An 18,604-nucleotide genomic window follows, 5' to 3' on the forward strand; every position below is an offset into this window, starting at 1 on the left:
CCATCCGAGCACCAAGGAATTCAAAGGATGGTGTCACTATGCATGCACCGATCGCCACGACCCGAAGCCGCGGAGGTGGCGTCTCCACATCGTCCCAAGATGCAGAGGCGGATCCAGGGAGGGCGGAGGTCAGGCCCCCTATGCATCGGCTACGCCCATTGTTTGTTATACAGCCGGGGCAAGGGTCAAGGACAAAGTGGCACTTATCAATCCATATATCCACGCGAGCATCATGTATAGGCGACTTTGATGCTTGACTAGGTTTCTCTACACGGTCTCATCTACTCGTATTCCTCGCGTGCCAACTGCCCAACTACACACATCACATTGACACATGAATTCATGAATGAGCATCGCCGTTGCCACTAGGACAAATGACTCGGGCTCAGCGATCAGCGAAGATGCGAAGGCAGGCCTCACGACTCTATGCGTGTCTCTCAACTCATGGGCGGGCACAGGTCGTCGATAATAGGTATTCAAAGTCAAGAAAAATCCAACTGGAAAACGTTAAGGTTCAAATTTGTTCACCACTGAAACGAATCCGACTACTCGGCTAGCTTCTGTGGCAAGCTTCAGGTCACCGAATTCGGGACCCCTGGCCCTTGGTTGATCTGGCCTCTTGTTCCCCTCCCTACGGTGTCGCTGCTTCTGCGGCCTCGAGAATTGAGTCGATCACCGCCTCGGCCCTACTCTATCGTTGGAGCAAGACTAGGGCTAGATTACTTAAACCTCATGGGAATATTATTGGGGCTAATACAGCTAATGTTCGGCCTGAAGGATAGCATGAGATTTCCTCGGTTATAAGTGGCCGAATACTATGCAATTTTGTTTAGTCGGAATTAATGGGTATTCAGCTAAATACTCATGAATAGCTTTCTGCCCGCCCATGTCTCAACTGTCGACCTGCCTCCGCGTCGTGCGCCATGAGGCCACGCCCTATTCCTACACTGATCGCTCAAAGGTATTATTGTAGTAGCTGCTACTTGGTAGCTTGATTATCAACTCAAACTAGTAATTGCTACTTACTAGTTTGCTTTTGATAGTTGCATGTATTATATGGTGTATGTATGTATTAGAGTGTACAATTCCTTAAGTCATCGCAAACATATTGTAAATTAGTAATTATTTCAAATTGTTGGTTTAACCTGCAATTATACATTTGAAAAAAAAATCTAGGATACAAAATTACAGATGTTAGAGAGAAATCTTGCGTGTATATAACAATTTTAATACAAAAGCTTCCAATCGAAATCTCAGACCAAAAGACTATGTGTTGTATCTTTTATATGGTCATTAATATCTTCTTCACCCCCGGCCAGTAAATCATGGATCCGCCCATATGCCAAGACGGAGGCTAAAACTAGATGATGAAGGGTACGTACCTAGCCATGTGTTTGTACTCCAGGCATTATTACCTTGCTAACCATGTGCTTAAGGACTACTTAGGTAGGTTAAAACGACATTAACCAAGAAAATTAATACAATTGAAAACATATATATGCAACAAATCAAAGATAGGATTTCCACCGGGACAGACTTCTGTACGTCTTCTCTCACAGGCGATCAAGAAGGCGGCTTCTGTTCCCGGCCACCTCCCGCCGGCACCGCCGATCGGCCCCTATTCTCTAGCCTTCAGGCCATGGATGCGGGGTGGATCTGGGTCTCCGTCGGTGGGTGGGCTCCGTTCTTTTGGTTTTAGGTTTAAGCTTTGGTGTGGCGGCGCTCAGATGGATGGTGTGGCGGCGCTCAGATGGATGCGGTGGCGTCTTCTACAATATAGTCTCCCCAGCTTCAGCCCCATTTCGGCGGTGATGTCGAGAAGTTTGTGGGAGTAGTGTGGTTCTCGAGGACTTCTAGCTGGGGGATCTCCATGGAGCTTCATCGGCAGTTATTTCTTCTTCTTTGCCCCCGGGATGGATGTGGTCTTCTTGACCCGTTCGGCGACTTCCCGCTCGCAACCAACAAAGTCAGGCCGACTCGGGGGGAGCGGCAGCGGTGGCGCGCCGTCGACACGGTCTGGAGGTTGAAGATGAAGGGTATCTAAAGATTTTTATTGTAATTCTATTTTTGTTGGGGTGTTTTGTACTGTTCGTTGTTTCTCTTAATGCCAAGGTTCTATTCGCAAAAAAAGAACATGTATATGCATGGACACCATTACTATATCAACATGTGCCAGCATGGCCAAGTACGTACGCAACCTAAACCGGACATGCATGCTACGTAGAAAACTACTAGATACTTGCATATATAGTTAAATTAAAATATTTAACTTCTTCTAGCTTGAATTCTAGCTTCTTCTCCTTAGATGGAATTTTTCATAGAAATGTGTACTTGGACAATAGATAAAAGAGTGTATGTGCGTGTATGTGAGCTTCTATATTTATATTGTGTTTCTCAAAAAAGAGTGGAACATATTTAAATTCCATGGAAAATATATTTGGAAAGACAACAAGGTGAACTTATCCCATTAATCGCGGTATCTTGAGTGCAAACTGTCACCCCTAGCAGGCCACGACTCTTGACTTGTTTCGGTTGGAGCTAGACCCCCGTGCGTACAATTCATTGGGTGGTCACGACGTGATGCGGTTGTAACATGTCAATAGCGAAGGGTTCATGGAATTGTTCATAAACCCTATATTTGGTCATTATATCTTCTCTATTCTTATTAAACTCCATATTAGCAATTTATGTGTTAATTAACAAAACTATGTAAGCATGACTCATAGAGCCAAGAACAAGTCGTCGTCCCTAGACGAGGCATGGGGTGAACCCTAGCATGGTCGTCGCCCTCTACTGCATTGTCGTTTTGCGCCGATTTTCGAAGGTGTGTGAGGGCCCTCCATGCTTGATGTTGGTGGTGGTCTTGATCATAATCAGGGTTCATGCAATCCTTCATGAACTCGCAGTGGCCCTCGGAAATCCACCTTGATCTTGTTTAACAACAAGATTTTGTGCCTTGACATATTCTTTTTTGTTCGGAACTCCTCGTTCACTTCCTGCCTCCTCACATCGATTCACCCCACCTCTGTGAGCACTGATGAGGAGGTCAGTTTCCACCATGAGCAACTAGATCCTCGTCGAAGAACCAGACCATGCCTAGTGCCACCACAAACATGGTCTCGCTCTTGAACCACACGATGATCATGTCTACCATCGCCTCCAGCTTGCGTTGTCTATGTCTCGAGAAAGTCTATCGGCATTGGATCGATAATGAACCACACGGCAACTAGCCGCGATTGTGGACGACCTGGATTTGCTCCAGCTCCTAGCTAGCACATGACAACACTTGAGGCCGAAGACGGTTTGGATTTGAGTGTGAGGGCGGATGCGAGGTCACTACATATATTCACTGAGGAATATACAAATTAGTAGTGCATGTCGGGTTCCATCGAAGTACAACACACATATGTAGGAGCTACTACGTACAAATTTGTACTGCTGTTGACGATGATTAATAGATTGGTGGTCCTTTTTTGCGAAAAAAAAGTGCAATGAGCTTGGTACGACTACATGCAACATACTAGGTGCATGGCATAGAATATGCGGAAACGAGCGGGAAACTAGCAGTATATGTATAGGAAAATAAGAATAGGTATAGGAAAATCGCAGTCAGAAGCGAAATTGGGTGCGACCCATAGCAAATTTGGCCCAACCCAGGCCCTTTATGAATTATGATCCACGGGAACAAAACCAGCCGCAATCAGTCCCAAACCCTAACTCTTCCCATTTTCCCTCTCACCGACGAGACAGGCGGCGCCCCACCACGATGGCCGGAACCATATCGGCGCGGCCGGCTTGCTCGCCGGCGCGCACGTGCAGCGATGCGCGGCGCTCCGCCGAGCTCGCCGGACCGCGTCGGGCGCGTGGACGAGGCCGCGCGATGCGGCTGCTGGACGCCGGCGAGGGCCTGCCGGCCATCAGAGCTACGATGCATCTCCGGTCCCTCCCCCCGGCGACGGCGCTTCCTTCGCCGTGCTCCATCGGGGTGGCGAGCTTCATCGCCACGCGCAGCCCGGGGTCGCCATCAACGACAGAGCGCCCTCCTCTGCGGCAGCAATCCACCGCAGCTGCTCCGCTCCGTCCTGGCCGTGTCCTACGACATGCTCGCCGGGAACAAGTCCAAGCCCGCCGGTGAGACACCAGACTGTCTTCTCTCTCTCTACCCCCCTCCGTCTCTCTCCCCTCCTGATCATGTCCTGAATTGTGATAAAAAAATCGATCTTGCTACGCTGTTCCTATTATCTGCTCGTTGCTGCAGTGTATATGTTCATGAAGGTACCGGATTTACTTTTGTAGGTTCATGGCTACAGTTTGTAGGAATTTTAGCTCATCCGACCATTCATTCTTTTTTTGCGCCATTAATTGGGTGTCCAGAGAGGAGGTGATGAACACGCGCACCATGATCTTCTGCGTTTACTTGTGCTGTGTTGGGGATTAGGATAGGATTTATGAACACGCCAGACTGTCTTCTCTCTCTCTCTCTCTGATCTTCTCTTGAATTGTGATAAAAAATCGATATGGCCATGCCTTTTCTAGTATCTGTTCGTTGCTGCAGTTTGTATGTTCATCAAGGTACTGGATTTACTTTAGTAGGAATTTGAGCACATCGGATGCTTCAAAAATAATTGCGTCATTGGGTGTTCAGAGAGGAGTGGATGAATGCACCATGGTCTTCTCTGTTTAGTTGTGCCTTGTAGGAGATTAGGATATGATTTATTTGCTTGATGTGCTTGTGCTGAGGCCGTCCTCGTTGGTTAACACCATCCTGGCAATTTATGTTTGAGTGTGGGATTTTGGCGCAGATGGTCTTAGTAGGAGCTTAATCAATTCTTCTAATCCAAGGTTGAATACTAATTCGACTAACCAGTAGCCTAGTATATGTTGATAATTCTTCTGCCTTTTGAGCAAGGGTATATACTACTTTAAATTAGCAAATAAAATATTCTTGTTTCCCGATGATGCAATTTTCATCTAATGAATTGCCTGGGATCAACTAAAATGTACTTGTCTCGTTTGCTATCATAGTTATTTCTGCCCAGTAGTAGTAGTGAAGACATTGTATGACTTGGTGAAGAAGTACCCTTTGGAGGGCCACCAGTTCATCAGTTTCCCCATTTACTTTGTGAGCAAACAAGGCGTTTTGGGTGTTTTGGCTTGAATTCCAGGAACCGAGTAAGGCAGCATCCTAAGTTTTCAAAATCTTGTGCCTCTAGAATTATAGCTCACTTTATTGTTTCAGTAAATGAGATTCAATTTTTGTTTTTATTGGCTTGGCTAGTCCACTCTGTGTAGTTCCCATAATTTATGTTTGAATTTGAAATGTAGAAAGAGGCACACTGATGATAGCTGAGTCCCAAAATGAATTCTGGAGTCGAAAGAGTGACTGCAAAGTAGTAATGGTTACTCTTGGACCTTATGGAATGTTTGTGTGCAGGAATACTAGTTGGCTTTGCTTTTGCTCATATTCTTTGCATCGTATGTAGAGGAGTGCTAGTGTTATATATTTAGCGTGTGCACTAGAAAGAGACATTGCAATGTGATTTTGTGTTGGAAGCATGAAACTAAATGTTATGCGGCCGGTTCACTGTTTGCTCACCCGGATGATTTGGGTATATGAATGCAGGTTGCCTTGTTCTTGGACCCGTGGTGGTACGTAATAGCCGAAGTAGTGGTGTAAGTGCTGCTGCCTTAATTAGGTGACCTTTGTGAAGTGAACGTGGTCGAGGCTGTGGCGACCGGCCGGATGGACATGCTATTTACAATGTTGCTGTATCGAGCGATTGTGTTGGTCAGGTTCAGTTGTGGCTACTGGAGCAGTTGTTTTATATTTCCGTGCCATGAAAGCAAGCGAAGTTGAGAAGCCACAAAGTTGTCGTCCATTTGGGCGTTGTTTCACCCATGGCAACTAAAATGTAGTAATTAATTCAGCATTAGAGTGCTAGCTTGTCTAAAAAGATGGAGATGGTGGCCAACTTTTTTGTTATTGTATCGTGCTGATGGTGGTGGCTAGCCGTTAGGGTTTGTAATAATTTGTATATAAGGATGAGAGTTTGCAAGTAATTGGCTCTGTTGTGCTTGTAGACTTGGCATTTGTTTATGCATGAATTGTGTTTTTTTGTTGCAGCTGGCCAAATTTGTGATGTGAATGTTGAGAATACGTTTCACGAAATTTTGAACTCAGACAAATGAATGAATGAACCTCTACTAGGGAGTACTCCCTCTGTTCGGGTTTAAAGGTCCGGAGAGCAGAATCGCTAATACCAAGACGCTTTTGGATTCTATTAATTGCAACTGTAATCTCTCCACTTAAATAGGTTAGCTATCTCCTTTTCCTCCTTCCTTTGCATCGTGTATAGAGAGGAAGAGGAGTTATCGCCGGGTAGTTAATTTCGCACGGGAATTAAGGGGAGTTAATACTCCGGGCTAGTACTGCCGAACAACCTGGAAAAGCTCTCCGGACCTGTAAGAGCAAGTACAATAAGGTTGACTCAGCAGGCTATAAAAATTAAAATAGTGTTGTTTTGCTTAGGTGGATGAGAGAGAAGTAGAGAGAGAAGAGAGATGGGCTCTCATGCAAGAGCCAGCTCTTGCACGTGCTCCTAGGCACTTTGTGAGTATGTGTGGTGGGCCTTTTACACATAAAGTTATCAATCCTTAAAGCCAACTATTGTACAAGTTAGCTATAAGCTGACTATAGCTGGCCTTATAGCCAACACCCAGCTGCACTATTGGAATTGCTCTAAATAATTTACATTCTATTCCAGAAAGCCTCTAATCGCTAACATCCAGCCGTGCAAGGAGATAACGGCCTTGTGAAGAGGACGGGCGGCCTCCTGATATAACTCCGCCGGCTTCTCCAAAAGTGCATTGCATGTCATTTGGGGCCAAATAACCAATAGGAGCATAAACAACTAACGCCCAAGACCAACGACGAGGCACATTGGACGAAAGCGAGACCTCAACTTGGGCTCGACGAGGAGCTTTTACATGGTGAGGCGGTGACACGATAAGGCTTTCCAACAAGCTGAGAGAACGTCAAGTGTTACGACAGTTACGTGACCGTCCTCAAGGCATCGAGATCATACCATGGCACCGTGACCACGAGCGAGGCACCTGCAATATTTACTAGTAGTAATAGATAATTTTGAAATTCGGTGAAGTGCACTTGTGAGAGAAAGTAGTTTAGAGAGAGAGAGAGAGCGCGCGCGGCAAGGAGTGTAGTATCGTGGTACAAACCAAACCTGAGGCCCATTGACAGCTAACCCAACGGAAGCCCATTGATTACGCGAGGTTGTGCCGTCTCGATAGAAGAAAAAACAGTGATTTAATTACTCGTGCACCGTCCCGAGGAGTTTACAGAAAGAAGCTTGTACTACATGTGTGAGCGCGAGGTTGTGCCGTCTTTGGTGCGCGAGAGAATAAAAGCAGTGATTATGATTTACTCGCCGTGCCCCGTCTCGAGGAAGAGAGAAGAAAAGCAGTGATTTACTCGTCGTTCACCGTCCCGAGGGAGAAATACACAATCGCCGAGAATGAAGATTTATTACGGTTTTCTTCTGCTCCTAGTCCTTCCGTTCACTCTCCTAGCCTCCCATTTACGGGGCACGACGAGTAAATCATAACCACTGCGGCGGAATCAGGCGAGGGAGAGAATGCAGCGTCATCAACACCACACTTCTCAAAGTCGGGTGCCTGACACATCGGTTAAGCCACATCTGAGAACCCATGCGAGCCGAGCCTCACTTCCTCAACGGAAGGAGGCGTAAGCACACCACTACACAACTCCAGGAGCCTAACACGAGGAGAGAAATAGCCAGGAAGGCCCACCCCACTCGTACCCACTTTGCCAACATCAGGCATAGCCACAGGATCGGCAGACATCCGGGAGAGCCTACCCGACGCAGCTTCCGCTCGCTCCAGAAAGACTCCAATCGCTAACATCCAGTCGTGCAAGGAGAGAACGGCCTTGTGAAAAGGACGGGCGGCCTCTTGAAATAACTCCGCCTGCTTCTCCAAAAGTGCATTGCATGTCTTTTGGGGTCAAATAACCAATATGAGCAGAAACAACTAACGCCCAGGATCGGCGACGAGGCACATTGGACGGAAGCGAGACCTCAACTTGGGCTCGACGAGGATCCTTTGCATGGCGAGGCGGCGACACGATAAGGCTTTCCAACAAGCTGAGAGGACGCCGAGCGTTACGACGGTCACGTGCCTATTGACCGTCCTCAAGACATCGAGATCACTTAAAGGGGTCAGAGCTACCATGGCACTGTGACCACGAGCGAGGCACCTGCAATATTTACTAGTAATAGATAATTTTGAAAATTCGCTGAACTGCACTTGTGCGAGAAAGGAGTTTAGAGAGCGCGCGTGGCAAGGAGTGTAGTATCGTGGTACAAACCTGAGGCCCATTGACAGCTAACCCAACGGAAGCCCCTTGATTCTTCAACAGCGGGCGCGAGGTTGTGCCGTCTCGATAGAAGAAAAAACAGTGATTTAATTACTCGTGCACCGTCCCGAGGAGTTTACACAAAGAAGCTTGTACATGCCCACGCGCGAGGTTGTGCCGTCTTTGGTGCGCGAGAGAATGAAAGCAGTGATTATGATTTACTCGTCGTGCACCGTCCCGAGGAAGAGAGAAGAAAAGCAGTGATTTACTCGTCGTTCACCGTCCCGAGGGAGAAATACACAATCGCCGAGAATGAAGATTTATTACGGTTTTCTTCTGCTCCTAGTCCTTCCGTTCACTCTCCTAGCCTCCCATTTACGGGGCACGACGAGTAAATCATAACCACTGCGGCGGCCCGAGTGCAGCCAGAGAAAGACAGCATCCTTTCTTCTTTTAGCGTTGCACATGTTTTGCCTTAAAAAAAGCTGCCCCACTCCGTCCCCTACCTACGCGGCCACACAGCTACGCTTGTTCCCCAAATCTTCTCTCAAGTTCTGAAATTGGACACCAATTCGTTGTAGAATCTATCAAATCTGCAAATTGGAAGCACAAGGCCACCGCTCCATCCACTGCCCTCTGGTTGGATTTCGAGTACCAGCTCTTCGCTTACGCGGTTGCGCCGGCGCTGCGCATGGCCGCGCCGCTCGCGCCTGTGCTGCCGCTCCAGGCACCCAGCCGGGCATGCCCCACCTCCCGGACCACCCCGCGCCACCATCTCCAGCCGTCGGTGTCCTTCACCCCCGCGGCCGTCCCAGGAGGCGTGAGCGGGCCCGTGCTCCGCACCTGCAAGAATTGCAAGAAGCAGTACGACCCGGCGGCAAATCACCCATCATCCTGCCGCCACCACACGGCCCACTTTGGAGGTGAGAAACATGCCCTGTCTAGCACTTTTCATTTACAAATCCTGTGATCTGTCAAGTGTGATTACTCTGTTGATCTGGTACACTGAATTCGCCGCTAGCTCTTACCATTTTGATTAGAAAGGCGTACCAATCTAGTTCTTTTAGTATTGTTCATTCGGAAAACTAAGTTGCTGTTTTTTGTAATTTCCAGGAGAAACAAAGAGAAAATTTGAAAGCGTCCATGTCGGTGGGACCATGGATACTCCGGGTGCAGGCAAAGTGCTCCAGTACTGGCATTGTTGTGGGTCAGAAAATCCATTTGATGTTGGTTGTACTGCTGCTCCTCACTCTTCATACGATGATTGAATACCTGGCTCTTATCTGCCCACTGGGCTCTTGCCATTCAGCTATTGTTTTACATGAATAGCTTTCTACATATTGCTTATTTTGCATTTATGTCTGAAAATGGCAGGAGCGGCCAACATGATTTCCTTTCTAGCTTCTTATATTATGTGTATTTGGATGTTCCATGAATGAGTTTTTCTACTTTTCTGAAAAGCTAACATACTGTTTATTACCTGACATTCGTTCTTTTTACTTGATTGAATGTTCTCTTGGTAAATCTATATCCATTATCTTGTTTTTTCTGTAGGAAATGCTTGCTTGAAGCATTGCTATATTATGAAAAAAATGACAGTAGTTGGATGTTTGTAGCACTAAGGCTTGCCAAGAAGCTATTCAGGCCTATCATCTGAAGCATTGTTTCAGTGACATATACACAACGACAATGCCACTTGGTGCAACACGTAGGTTGGTAACAGGCTTGCCATTTGTATGTTATGCATTCCCTCGAGAGAAATATTTACAAGGTTACCACGACCTACAGAGGCTATAATACCATCACTTGACTAGGAAGTAACAAAAACAGAGTTGTTGAAGTCCATTGCATTATAAACACGCATGAAATGGAAATCGGCTCATTTAAGCTACATTTCCAACCCTTTTCAAGATCAGCTTATCATAGCAATTAAATCTAGTACTAGAAAGGATTGGAGGAAGCGAGGCGAAAAATTGGAAACCATTAATAGTAAATGATTATTTAGTGTACAAAATCCAAAATCCATATCAGTTATGGATAAATGGTCATGTTCTTATCATGCTTTTCTTAGATCTACTCTATCAGTCTTAGCATCATCAGGACAAAGAGGATAATATGCAGTGTACATAGAAATTTCGCAACATGTTTGCATGAACTTTTTCATAGTAAACAATCCATTAGGTACAAAAGAAATTCCAGTGTACATCGCCATTACTGCACCCCTCACAGTAAAAGGAAGGATGCAGGAACCAATAAGATAGCTCCGAGTATAGCTGATGCCCAAGCAGGAACGGACCGTCTTCTATTCAAAGTAGCCGAAACCTCTAGACCGCGAGACATAATTAGAAGGCGAAACATAATCAGAAGCGTGGAACCTGGATAGTACCCAGCAAGGAAGAGAAACTAAAATCAATTGAACCAAAAGTGTTTTTATCAATCGGTTGATACGGGAGCAAGTAGACCTGTGGGTGTCTGAACCGTCTTTATGTGACCAGGCCCGATAAGATCTCCGAGGTAGAAGACGGCTTATGAAGTGGACAAATCAAAAAACGATAGCCGAGAGGCTGACAGTGGGTATCAGTTTGTCTTGTAATTTTGAGAACTATTACTCATTTAGTACTTCATTGTTCACCCCCTATCTGGCATCCCAAAGAAGCTGTTGCTCGTGGTTCTCACCTCATTTTTCCGTCACTTCCTTGACTCTCATGTTTTTGTTTTCCTCCAATATTTCATGTAGTCTGAACTTTAAAAAACATAGGCGAATCTGAATCCATATCACACTTGATTTTATATCCTAGGACATGGGTATATATAATACATTGAACATGTCTAGTCTTTGTTAGCTCTTACGAAACAAACATATTGCCAACATGGGAGATGTGTTGAGCAGGGCATTCATTAAGTATTTTATCATGTCATTTTCATAGTGTGAGCAGGCAGCAAAATAATGTGATAATCTACTTGCATAACATATTGCCAACATGGGAGATGTGTTGAGCAGGGCATTCATTAAGTGTTTATCATGTCATTTTCATCGTGTGAGCAGGCGGCAAATAATGTGATAATCTACTTGCATGTTAGGTTCTGATCTCTCGCCAAAAATAAAATGAAGGGAAATGTTTCGTTTCGTGGATGAAACTTGCATCAAAGGAATGATCTAAAAGTAACCAACTTTCGCTAGATGAGTCAGTGGTTCAACAGAAATAGCATTATCATGAATGATCCAAAGTAACCAACTTTCGCTCATACCGACCATCACTTGACTAGTAAGAAAAAAAACAGAGTTGTCCAAGTCCATTGCATTATAAGCACCCGTGAAATGGAAATCGGCTCAGTTCAGCTAAGTTTTGAACTCATTTTCAAGATCAGCATGCTATAGCAACGAAATCTAGTATAGTATTTACCTGGGTTCCGAAATATAAGCCTTTTTAGGAAGCTAATAAATCAGCTTACCAAAATGACTTGCATTTAGGAACGGGGGCAGTAGAAAACAATGGAGGTGAAACATAAAATTGGGAATTATTAATTGTGAATGATTGTTTCTTATAGAAAATCCACATCAATTCTGGATAAATTGCCATGTTCTTATTTGTGATCTTAGATCTGCTCCTACAAAAGGTAGCAGTCTTAACATCATCAGGGCAAAGAGGATACTTATGTGCACGCATACCAACTTCAGCTCCTTAATTTCAAACACATTAATCAGATCAAGAATACCTCTCACAGAAAAAGAAAAAAAGAATGCAGGAACCAATAAGATAGCTCCAAGTACTCCTGACGTCAAAAGAAGCCAAAATCGCCATAACATAAAACATAATCAGAAGCACAGAAGCTGGGTAGTTACGCAGCAAGGAAGAGAAAGTAAGATTAATTGATCCAAAACTGTTTGATTATCAATCTGTTGATACACGAGCAAGTAAGCCGGTGGGTGTCTGAACCGTCTTTATGTGACCAGACCCGATAAGATCGCGGAGGTGGAACCGCACGTCTAGAGGCGATGTCCTCAACCTCGTCTTCTCCAGTGAAGACACTAGCATCTCCTTGTACTTCCGACGGTTCAGTAATGAAAGAACTTCCTTCCTCCCCTGCTCACCATAACCACATATGTCAGTCTTTTTGACAGAGAAATTGCAACTGTAAAAAGTCAGTTCGTAGCCATCTAGAAGAATACGGGAAAGCCAGGCCAAGAGGAAACAAACTAGCATTCATGAAGTACATCGTGTGCGGTTCCGAAGTATATACATGAATTGAACCTGTTTATATAATATGAAGCGGCCAAGTACTCCATCTTAGTGGGTATTAAGGAAGAAAAGATGCATGTGCAGCAATCAAGAACAATATAATATAATTCATTGCAATCTAGAAAGGATGTGACATACACGGAAAAATATCATATGGACAAACCCTTTGGCCGCTACAAAAGAGCCACAAAGTAGGCACCGGAAGGGCACTGTCTACTGCTCAGATGGATGCTATGTCAGCAAGAAAACAACTTATGGCCCCATTTGCACAACTTATGCAGGTCTAAGGACACAAGTGTCCAATTTTTAAGTTCATGACTTCATGGACCAAGTTGTACCCAACTTGCCGGTATAGGGACGTACACTGCAATTTAATCTAATAACACTCCTTAGGGATTCATGATAGCCTGTCAATCACTAAAGCGGAGGCTAAATTATTTCACTCACAGATAAGCTTTGAATTCATTATCAATTTGTTAAGGCCATCTTTCGTTTAACTGGCACCGCGAAATTAGAACCAAGGAACAGAAAAGTCAAGAAGTGCAAACCTGGGATAGGCCTTTCAAGATTGGACCAATACTTGGAATAGAAAACCAGTACATGTTTGGATCTATTAGCTGGCGCGTCTGCAGAAAACCAATATGGCACAAACAGTAGGCATGATTGGTCAAAAACATGTTTTCTTCACGTAATCAAATTAGACGTGTTTATTACTTGGTTGCTAAACATGACAAAAAAATATTGGAGATATAGTATTCTTTCAGTTTAACATAACTTTCTTCAGTTCAACATTCTAAAGTAAGACAAAAACAGCGATGATAATGATCCCATGGAAAGTAATAAAAATATTACTTACTAGGAGGCCAGCATTCATCAATACTGTGATATGTTTATCTTTCGCATCACCACCACATGATAACAGTGAACACTGCAACGACAAGCAGAATGCATGAAAAGTTCTATAGAGCAGCACCATGTCTTGGTTTATTACTAGGTATAGTTTAAGAAACAATATTCCAAAACAAAGTGTCAGCTCAAAATCTCCATGATAGATCATCGCAAAGCCTCAGGGAAGTTAAAGCTTGATAATGCACTATTCTACAGAAAAAGTCAAGAAAGAATTCTGCACAGGACTAACACTTGTCAGTAATTGGTTGAAACTTACCAGCTCTAGGTGATTTATGCTAACATCCAATTTCGAATGCAGAACATATTTCTCAAACCACTCAAACACTTCACTACCATCTTGTTTTTTACCCGTTGACCTCCTGATAGCAAACTCCATCTGCATACGTGAACAGATCCATTAGAACTTGTAGTACAAAAAGGTAAAGTTAATGCGATGAACAATCATATTAGGACTAAACTTGTGAATCAACAGGAGATTGGTTACATAATGACTGCTTTTTTATGTAACGAGATGAGATCCAGCCCCCTAGAACACCGAAGAGAAAAGGAAAAGGACATGAAAGATATCTTTTTAGTTAGGCAAGAGATAGAGTTAGGAAGATAAGAATATGGTTTATTAGGCAAGTAAGAGTTCGAAATAAAGGTTCTGAAAAGCAAATCTTCCTATACACACTACAAAGAGAATGTTCACATCTTTCACTAATTAATGAAGAAATGCTCTCTAGGGTATTGTTGACATGTCTATGACGATAAATTTGCAGTCTGATTACTGTGCACTTGTTGGTTAGACAAGGATAGATGGTATATGGGCATATGGCTATCCAGCTTGGTACGGATGGGCTTGAATGAGGTGTTGTATGCATGGTTGGGTGGATGGGCTGAGAAAATTCCATGCTTGCCTTAAGGGAGAAGTATCACAAAAGACTAATTAACAAAATTATATATACTTCTTAACTTCCTTTACATTAACATCATCCAGATCTAGTGAATGAACCTACTTAATGCCAAACCAGGACAACATATACCTGTCTCAGATAATCATCCATGAACATGATAGCATGGTCATCCTGACCAGTACTGAGTTTGAATACTCGGAGTACTCTGTCTTTCTTCAGTGACTGCAAAAGGAAGTATTTCTATGTTCAAATTTCATCACAACCAATGAAAAACTATCTCTGATGCAGTTGGAGATTAATACACACTAGTGAATGATAATGACTTGAAGAGTTTAATATGAGAATCACTAGAAAACAATCCAAATGTAACATCTACAACACTGTTTCCCCATAAAGAGTAATTGCATAAGTTCAAAACAAAACCTCCAAATCTCTATCAACTTGAGTCCTGTCCTTCACGCTGCTATACAATTGGGATTGCAAAATGAATGGCTGTGTCACAACCTACAAGAACATACAAAAAAAGATGAATTTTATTCAGAAATGGTACTGAATCAGCATTACAAGGAAATAACCACAGAAGAAGCACAATGGAGTTTATATAACCATCCTTACTATATTAAAACATGCTCTTTTAACATTACATGGAGTATTTATTCGGTTTGCATATCTTTCCATTAAAACGAGGTGCTAACATAAATACAGGAGTTTAGCGGTGGCCATTAAGCAAAGCGCGCACCACAGCCCCCAAGTACATGTTGCACATACACTCAAAGATAACACTTATGGAACACAAAACAAAACAAGCCTAGCCGCATCGTGGCTCTTGTAACCAGTGATGGTACGCCTGACTCGTGGCTCCACCTCTGCCTTAATTTATTGGCCATTGTCTGAAGGTCCTGGCTCTCCCTGGAATACCTGGTTGTTCCTTTCTCTCAATAGATCAAATTTGCAGAATAACTATGGAGGCAGGTATTTTCGGTGATATCTTGGCAGTAATTTCCGCCTAGACAACCATCAAATTAGCATAGTCTTTGTTTGATGGGATCCTGGAAACGTGAGCTGCCTATCTTTAAAATATTTGCCACAGTGCAGCAAACTGAAACATGATACTTTTGTTCTCCAAGTTCAGACAAGATTGAAAATAATGATAATGAGGGGATGCCAATACCTTCTCTAGCTTTGGGAATTGTGCGCGCATCAATTGTAGAGCTATCAACGTATCAGTGAATATAAGGTTGTCCTCTGCGTCATCAAAATTGTTAGATGCTGACTTGTTACCAGCTTAAGATGTACAACAATATTGTCATTGAATTCAATGTTTTTCACATACAATATGTAGCAACTTCCAGGTCACTAATGTCTTTGATGGTGACAGTCTAATGTAACAGCTAGAAGTGGTCTAAAATAGGAAATAAATTATGTTCTAGGCCACTAAACTTACTTCGAGGTTGTCAGCTAGGCACCCGCTCTCCTAGCTTAGCTATTTTGGTACTAACCATGAACTCTCCAATGTCCTAAGGATCGCTATCCAAGTTCTCTAATTGTGTTCCCAATTTTGCAGCAACATGAATAATCTTGTTAGTCTTTTGTTAGTTCCTCTTCATGAATACTCTTATTCCAGTACCACCCCATACAAAAAATTACTGTTTCATTCACTTTGAGCGATCATGTGTACTTCAAAGAAAAAAAGAGTGTTAAAAAATGGTTGAGCGTATGTAGCTTTATGTTATTTTTGTTCTCAACAATCTTGGTAAAACGAATGAAGTCTCACTTGACTTGTTGCGGCTGGCCAATTCTGACATGCTAGCGAATCCAATTTTCTAGACATATATAACTGAATGAAACAACTACAATAGACATCATATTGATTTTACCAGGCTCACATGCTGAAAAGGATGAGAAAGAGAAAACCTAGGGTAATTGCATGCATAATTACACTGAATCAATCTGATGCAGCATGCTGGTGCTGCTGGTGGTGATACTCAGTGACCTATTTGATTTACTCTTGACCTAAATGCGGAAACTAAGAGAACAATAGCCTATTTGACACACCTGAGCAAGTTTTGTGGCGTGGAGTTTACTTACTCTAACAGAGGGGAATAACTTAGACATAGAAAGTAACGAACCAAGGCTTGTGCTGTTTTTGGTTCTGCCTGGTGAACTACTGGCATTGTCATTAGGAGAGCATGCTCGCTTCCTTTTCCCATGAGATGATGAATGTGATGATGATGGTTCCGCCATCTCACTTTGTTGATTGTATGCTCCGCTTTAAGACGACTGGGACAAATGTCTGTTTCAATTAGGAGTCGAATTAGCTATTTTGCAATCAGTACCATGGAGCTTCCTTCCACGATTCACACTGTAAATTCAGTGCAAAAGCATGGCACATCAGAAAACCGATAGGATAGATGACTTGAATTAATAGTTCAAACACGTTCGCAGTCAAAGGATATTCCAACAAATCTTGAAAGAGATGGACATGGATAAATACACCAAAATATGAAACTGTGGTATGAATGGTACTCCACACTTGGAAGAACTTGAAAGTTTACCAGTAAATGGAAGTTACAAAAATACAACATGAGGGGTGGACAAAGTCCGGTAGAATACCATGCTACAAGCTCCCCTGTAATTTAGGAATCTATTCTAAATTGGAAACTTTCTAAGAGGGAATCATCTGGCTACTCCAGGAACGAGCACTGATTGATAGACAGGGGGCGGATGAATAACCTGGGAGCAGAACAAAAGCAATGTTGTAACCCTTGGTATGTGTGCTTGCCATGGAGTGGAGCATCACATAGTCGCCTCAACCGTACCTACGCCCTTCGATGGTCCGGGACTTCTACCCGTTGACCCATGTGCTGGGTGTGGCCGCTGCCCTCAAGGCGTTACCCTTGCTGGTGGTGCAGAAGACTGAGTCCAGTGCGTCGGCGACGGCACCACTTTCTGGGCATTCTTCAATGCCTGGTCGAGGAAGCTCCAGATCCAGAAATGGTTTGTTGGTAGCGGCAGCCCCCGTTCATAACCATATGTCATTTAGTAAGGTGTAGAACGTTGTCCGGCGGTTTGAGCACCCCGTTTTGGCGGAATGTCTATTTACCTTCTCTGCAGCCAGCATTAGGAAGATCAAAACTAGGGCCAACAACGAAATGCCAGCCCATGTTTTGATATTCTCGCTCTAGGCCCTACTCGTGAACCTTTTGCGAGCGGTGTGTGGTGTGCAGCCGCCCACGGGCAAGAGATATCTTATTCCATTTCATCAATGGTGAACCAGATCTTGCATTTAAATCAAATAATTAAAGAGTGAATTCCACTTTTTACCCTGTAATGTTGTATTTGTGATTTTAATTACCTTGTCGAGTGAAAATTCATGTAGATTACCTATTTTAAAAAAATTGGATCCTTGTTTTCTGATGTATGTCCATTGGGCAGGGTGTTAGGTGATGATCGGGGTCCAAAATTATCAAGATGATAGTGATGATTGGAACATATGGATAAAGGAAGTTTGGGAAAAAATCGGCCATGAGGTCCTTCGATATTTTCATATTTTATCACTTCACATTGACGTATCATGCCTATCCTATCGAACAATAAGAAGCAAAGTGATAAATTGGAGCTAATCCATGTTTAAAGTCTCCTAAATGGAATATTTTGGTAGATGTTCCACTAAATGGGGTAATATGTTTCATAAATGTACAGCTACAGGGTAAATTGTGGAATTCACTCATAATTAAATTATGAGTTGTTCTTTCGAATACATTGTATGGAGCTCACAACAGATGTTCCCCGGACTTGAACCCATTGACAGTGCACTGAGCAGTGTAGATGGCTGCTGGCTCCATCATCGATTGCTAGAACTTCAGCATCTCGTAATCAACAAGGCTCAACTCGATTGTATGAAGACAGGAGCTCCTGAAAATGGCACACAACACTTGTGTCAGAGAGGTAAGATACATCCAGACAACTATGCTAGTGTGCAAGATCCATGTACTAGTAGTTTGAGTTATCTTACATTCTTGTCGACTTGCCTGCCTTCAGGAACCTTCTCAGTTCTCACGAAGCAGTATGGAGTTGGTACTGACATATCAAACTTAAGTCTGCCCACGTACTGTCATCCTAGTATCAGTTCTAAAGATAAGAATTCATAAAGGAGGATGACCAGG

The 18,604-nt window shown here is 43.5% G+C and overlaps 2 protein-coding genes across 2 annotated transcripts; one reads left to right on the forward strand and one right to left on the reverse strand.

The window, feature by feature from the left end:
- Positions 1-9,068: 9,068 nt before the first annotated feature.
- LOC124666947 lies at positions 9,069-9,876 on the forward strand. Its single transcript, XM_047204283.1, has 2 exons — positions 9,069-9,315; positions 9,506-9,876. The coding sequence occupies exons 1-2, from the start codon at positions 9,084-9,086 to the stop codon at positions 9,658-9,660; spliced, it is 387 nt and encodes a 128-aa protein (XP_047060239.1). The 5' UTR covers positions 9,069-9,083; the 3' UTR covers positions 9,661-9,876.
- Positions 9,877-12,134: 2,258 nt separating this feature from the next.
- Positions 12,135-16,751, reverse strand: LOC124660389 (serine/threonine-protein kinase 19-like). The gene is made up of 8 exons (XM_047198195.1): positions 16,568-16,751; positions 15,610-15,683; positions 14,862-14,942; positions 14,568-14,660; positions 13,799-13,918; positions 13,490-13,561; positions 13,182-13,259; positions 12,135-12,477 (listed from the first exon to the last, which is right to left on the reverse strand). The coding sequence occupies exons 1-8, from the start codon at positions 16,680-16,682 to the stop codon at positions 12,286-12,288; spliced, it is 825 nt and encodes a 274-aa protein (XP_047054151.1). The 5' UTR covers positions 16,683-16,751; the 3' UTR covers positions 12,135-12,285.
- Between the last annotated feature and the right edge of the window lie 1,853 nt (positions 16,752-18,604).

Source organism: Lolium rigidum, chromosome 6, assembly GCF_022539505.1.
Source record: "Lolium rigidum isolate FL_2022 chromosome 6, APGP_CSIRO_Lrig_0.1, whole genome shotgun sequence".
NCBI classification, from domain to species: domain Eukaryota; kingdom Viridiplantae; phylum Streptophyta; class Magnoliopsida; order Poales; family Poaceae; genus Lolium; species Lolium rigidum.

Coding starts and splice junctions, on each gene's coding strand:
- LOC124666947 (XM_047204283.1), top strand. CDS start 9,084: ATGGCCGCGCCGCTCGCGCCTGTGCTGCCGCTCCAGGCACCCAGCCGG. Junction 9,316..9,505: donor CCACACGGCCCACTTTGGAG/GTGAGAAACATG, acceptor TGTAATTTCCAG/GAGAAACAAAGAGAAAATTT.
- LOC124660389 (XM_047198195.1), bottom strand. CDS start 16,682: ATGGCGGAACCATCATCATCACATTCATCATCTCATGGGAAAAGGAAG. Junction 14,661..14,861: donor AAGTTGATAGAGATTTGGAG/GTTTTGTTTTGA, acceptor TTCCTTTTGCAG/TCACTGAAGAAAGACAGAGT. Junction 13,562..13,798: donor GCATAAATCACCTAGAGCTG/GTAAGTTTCAAC, acceptor TTGTCGTTGCAG/TGTTCACTGTTATCATGTGG.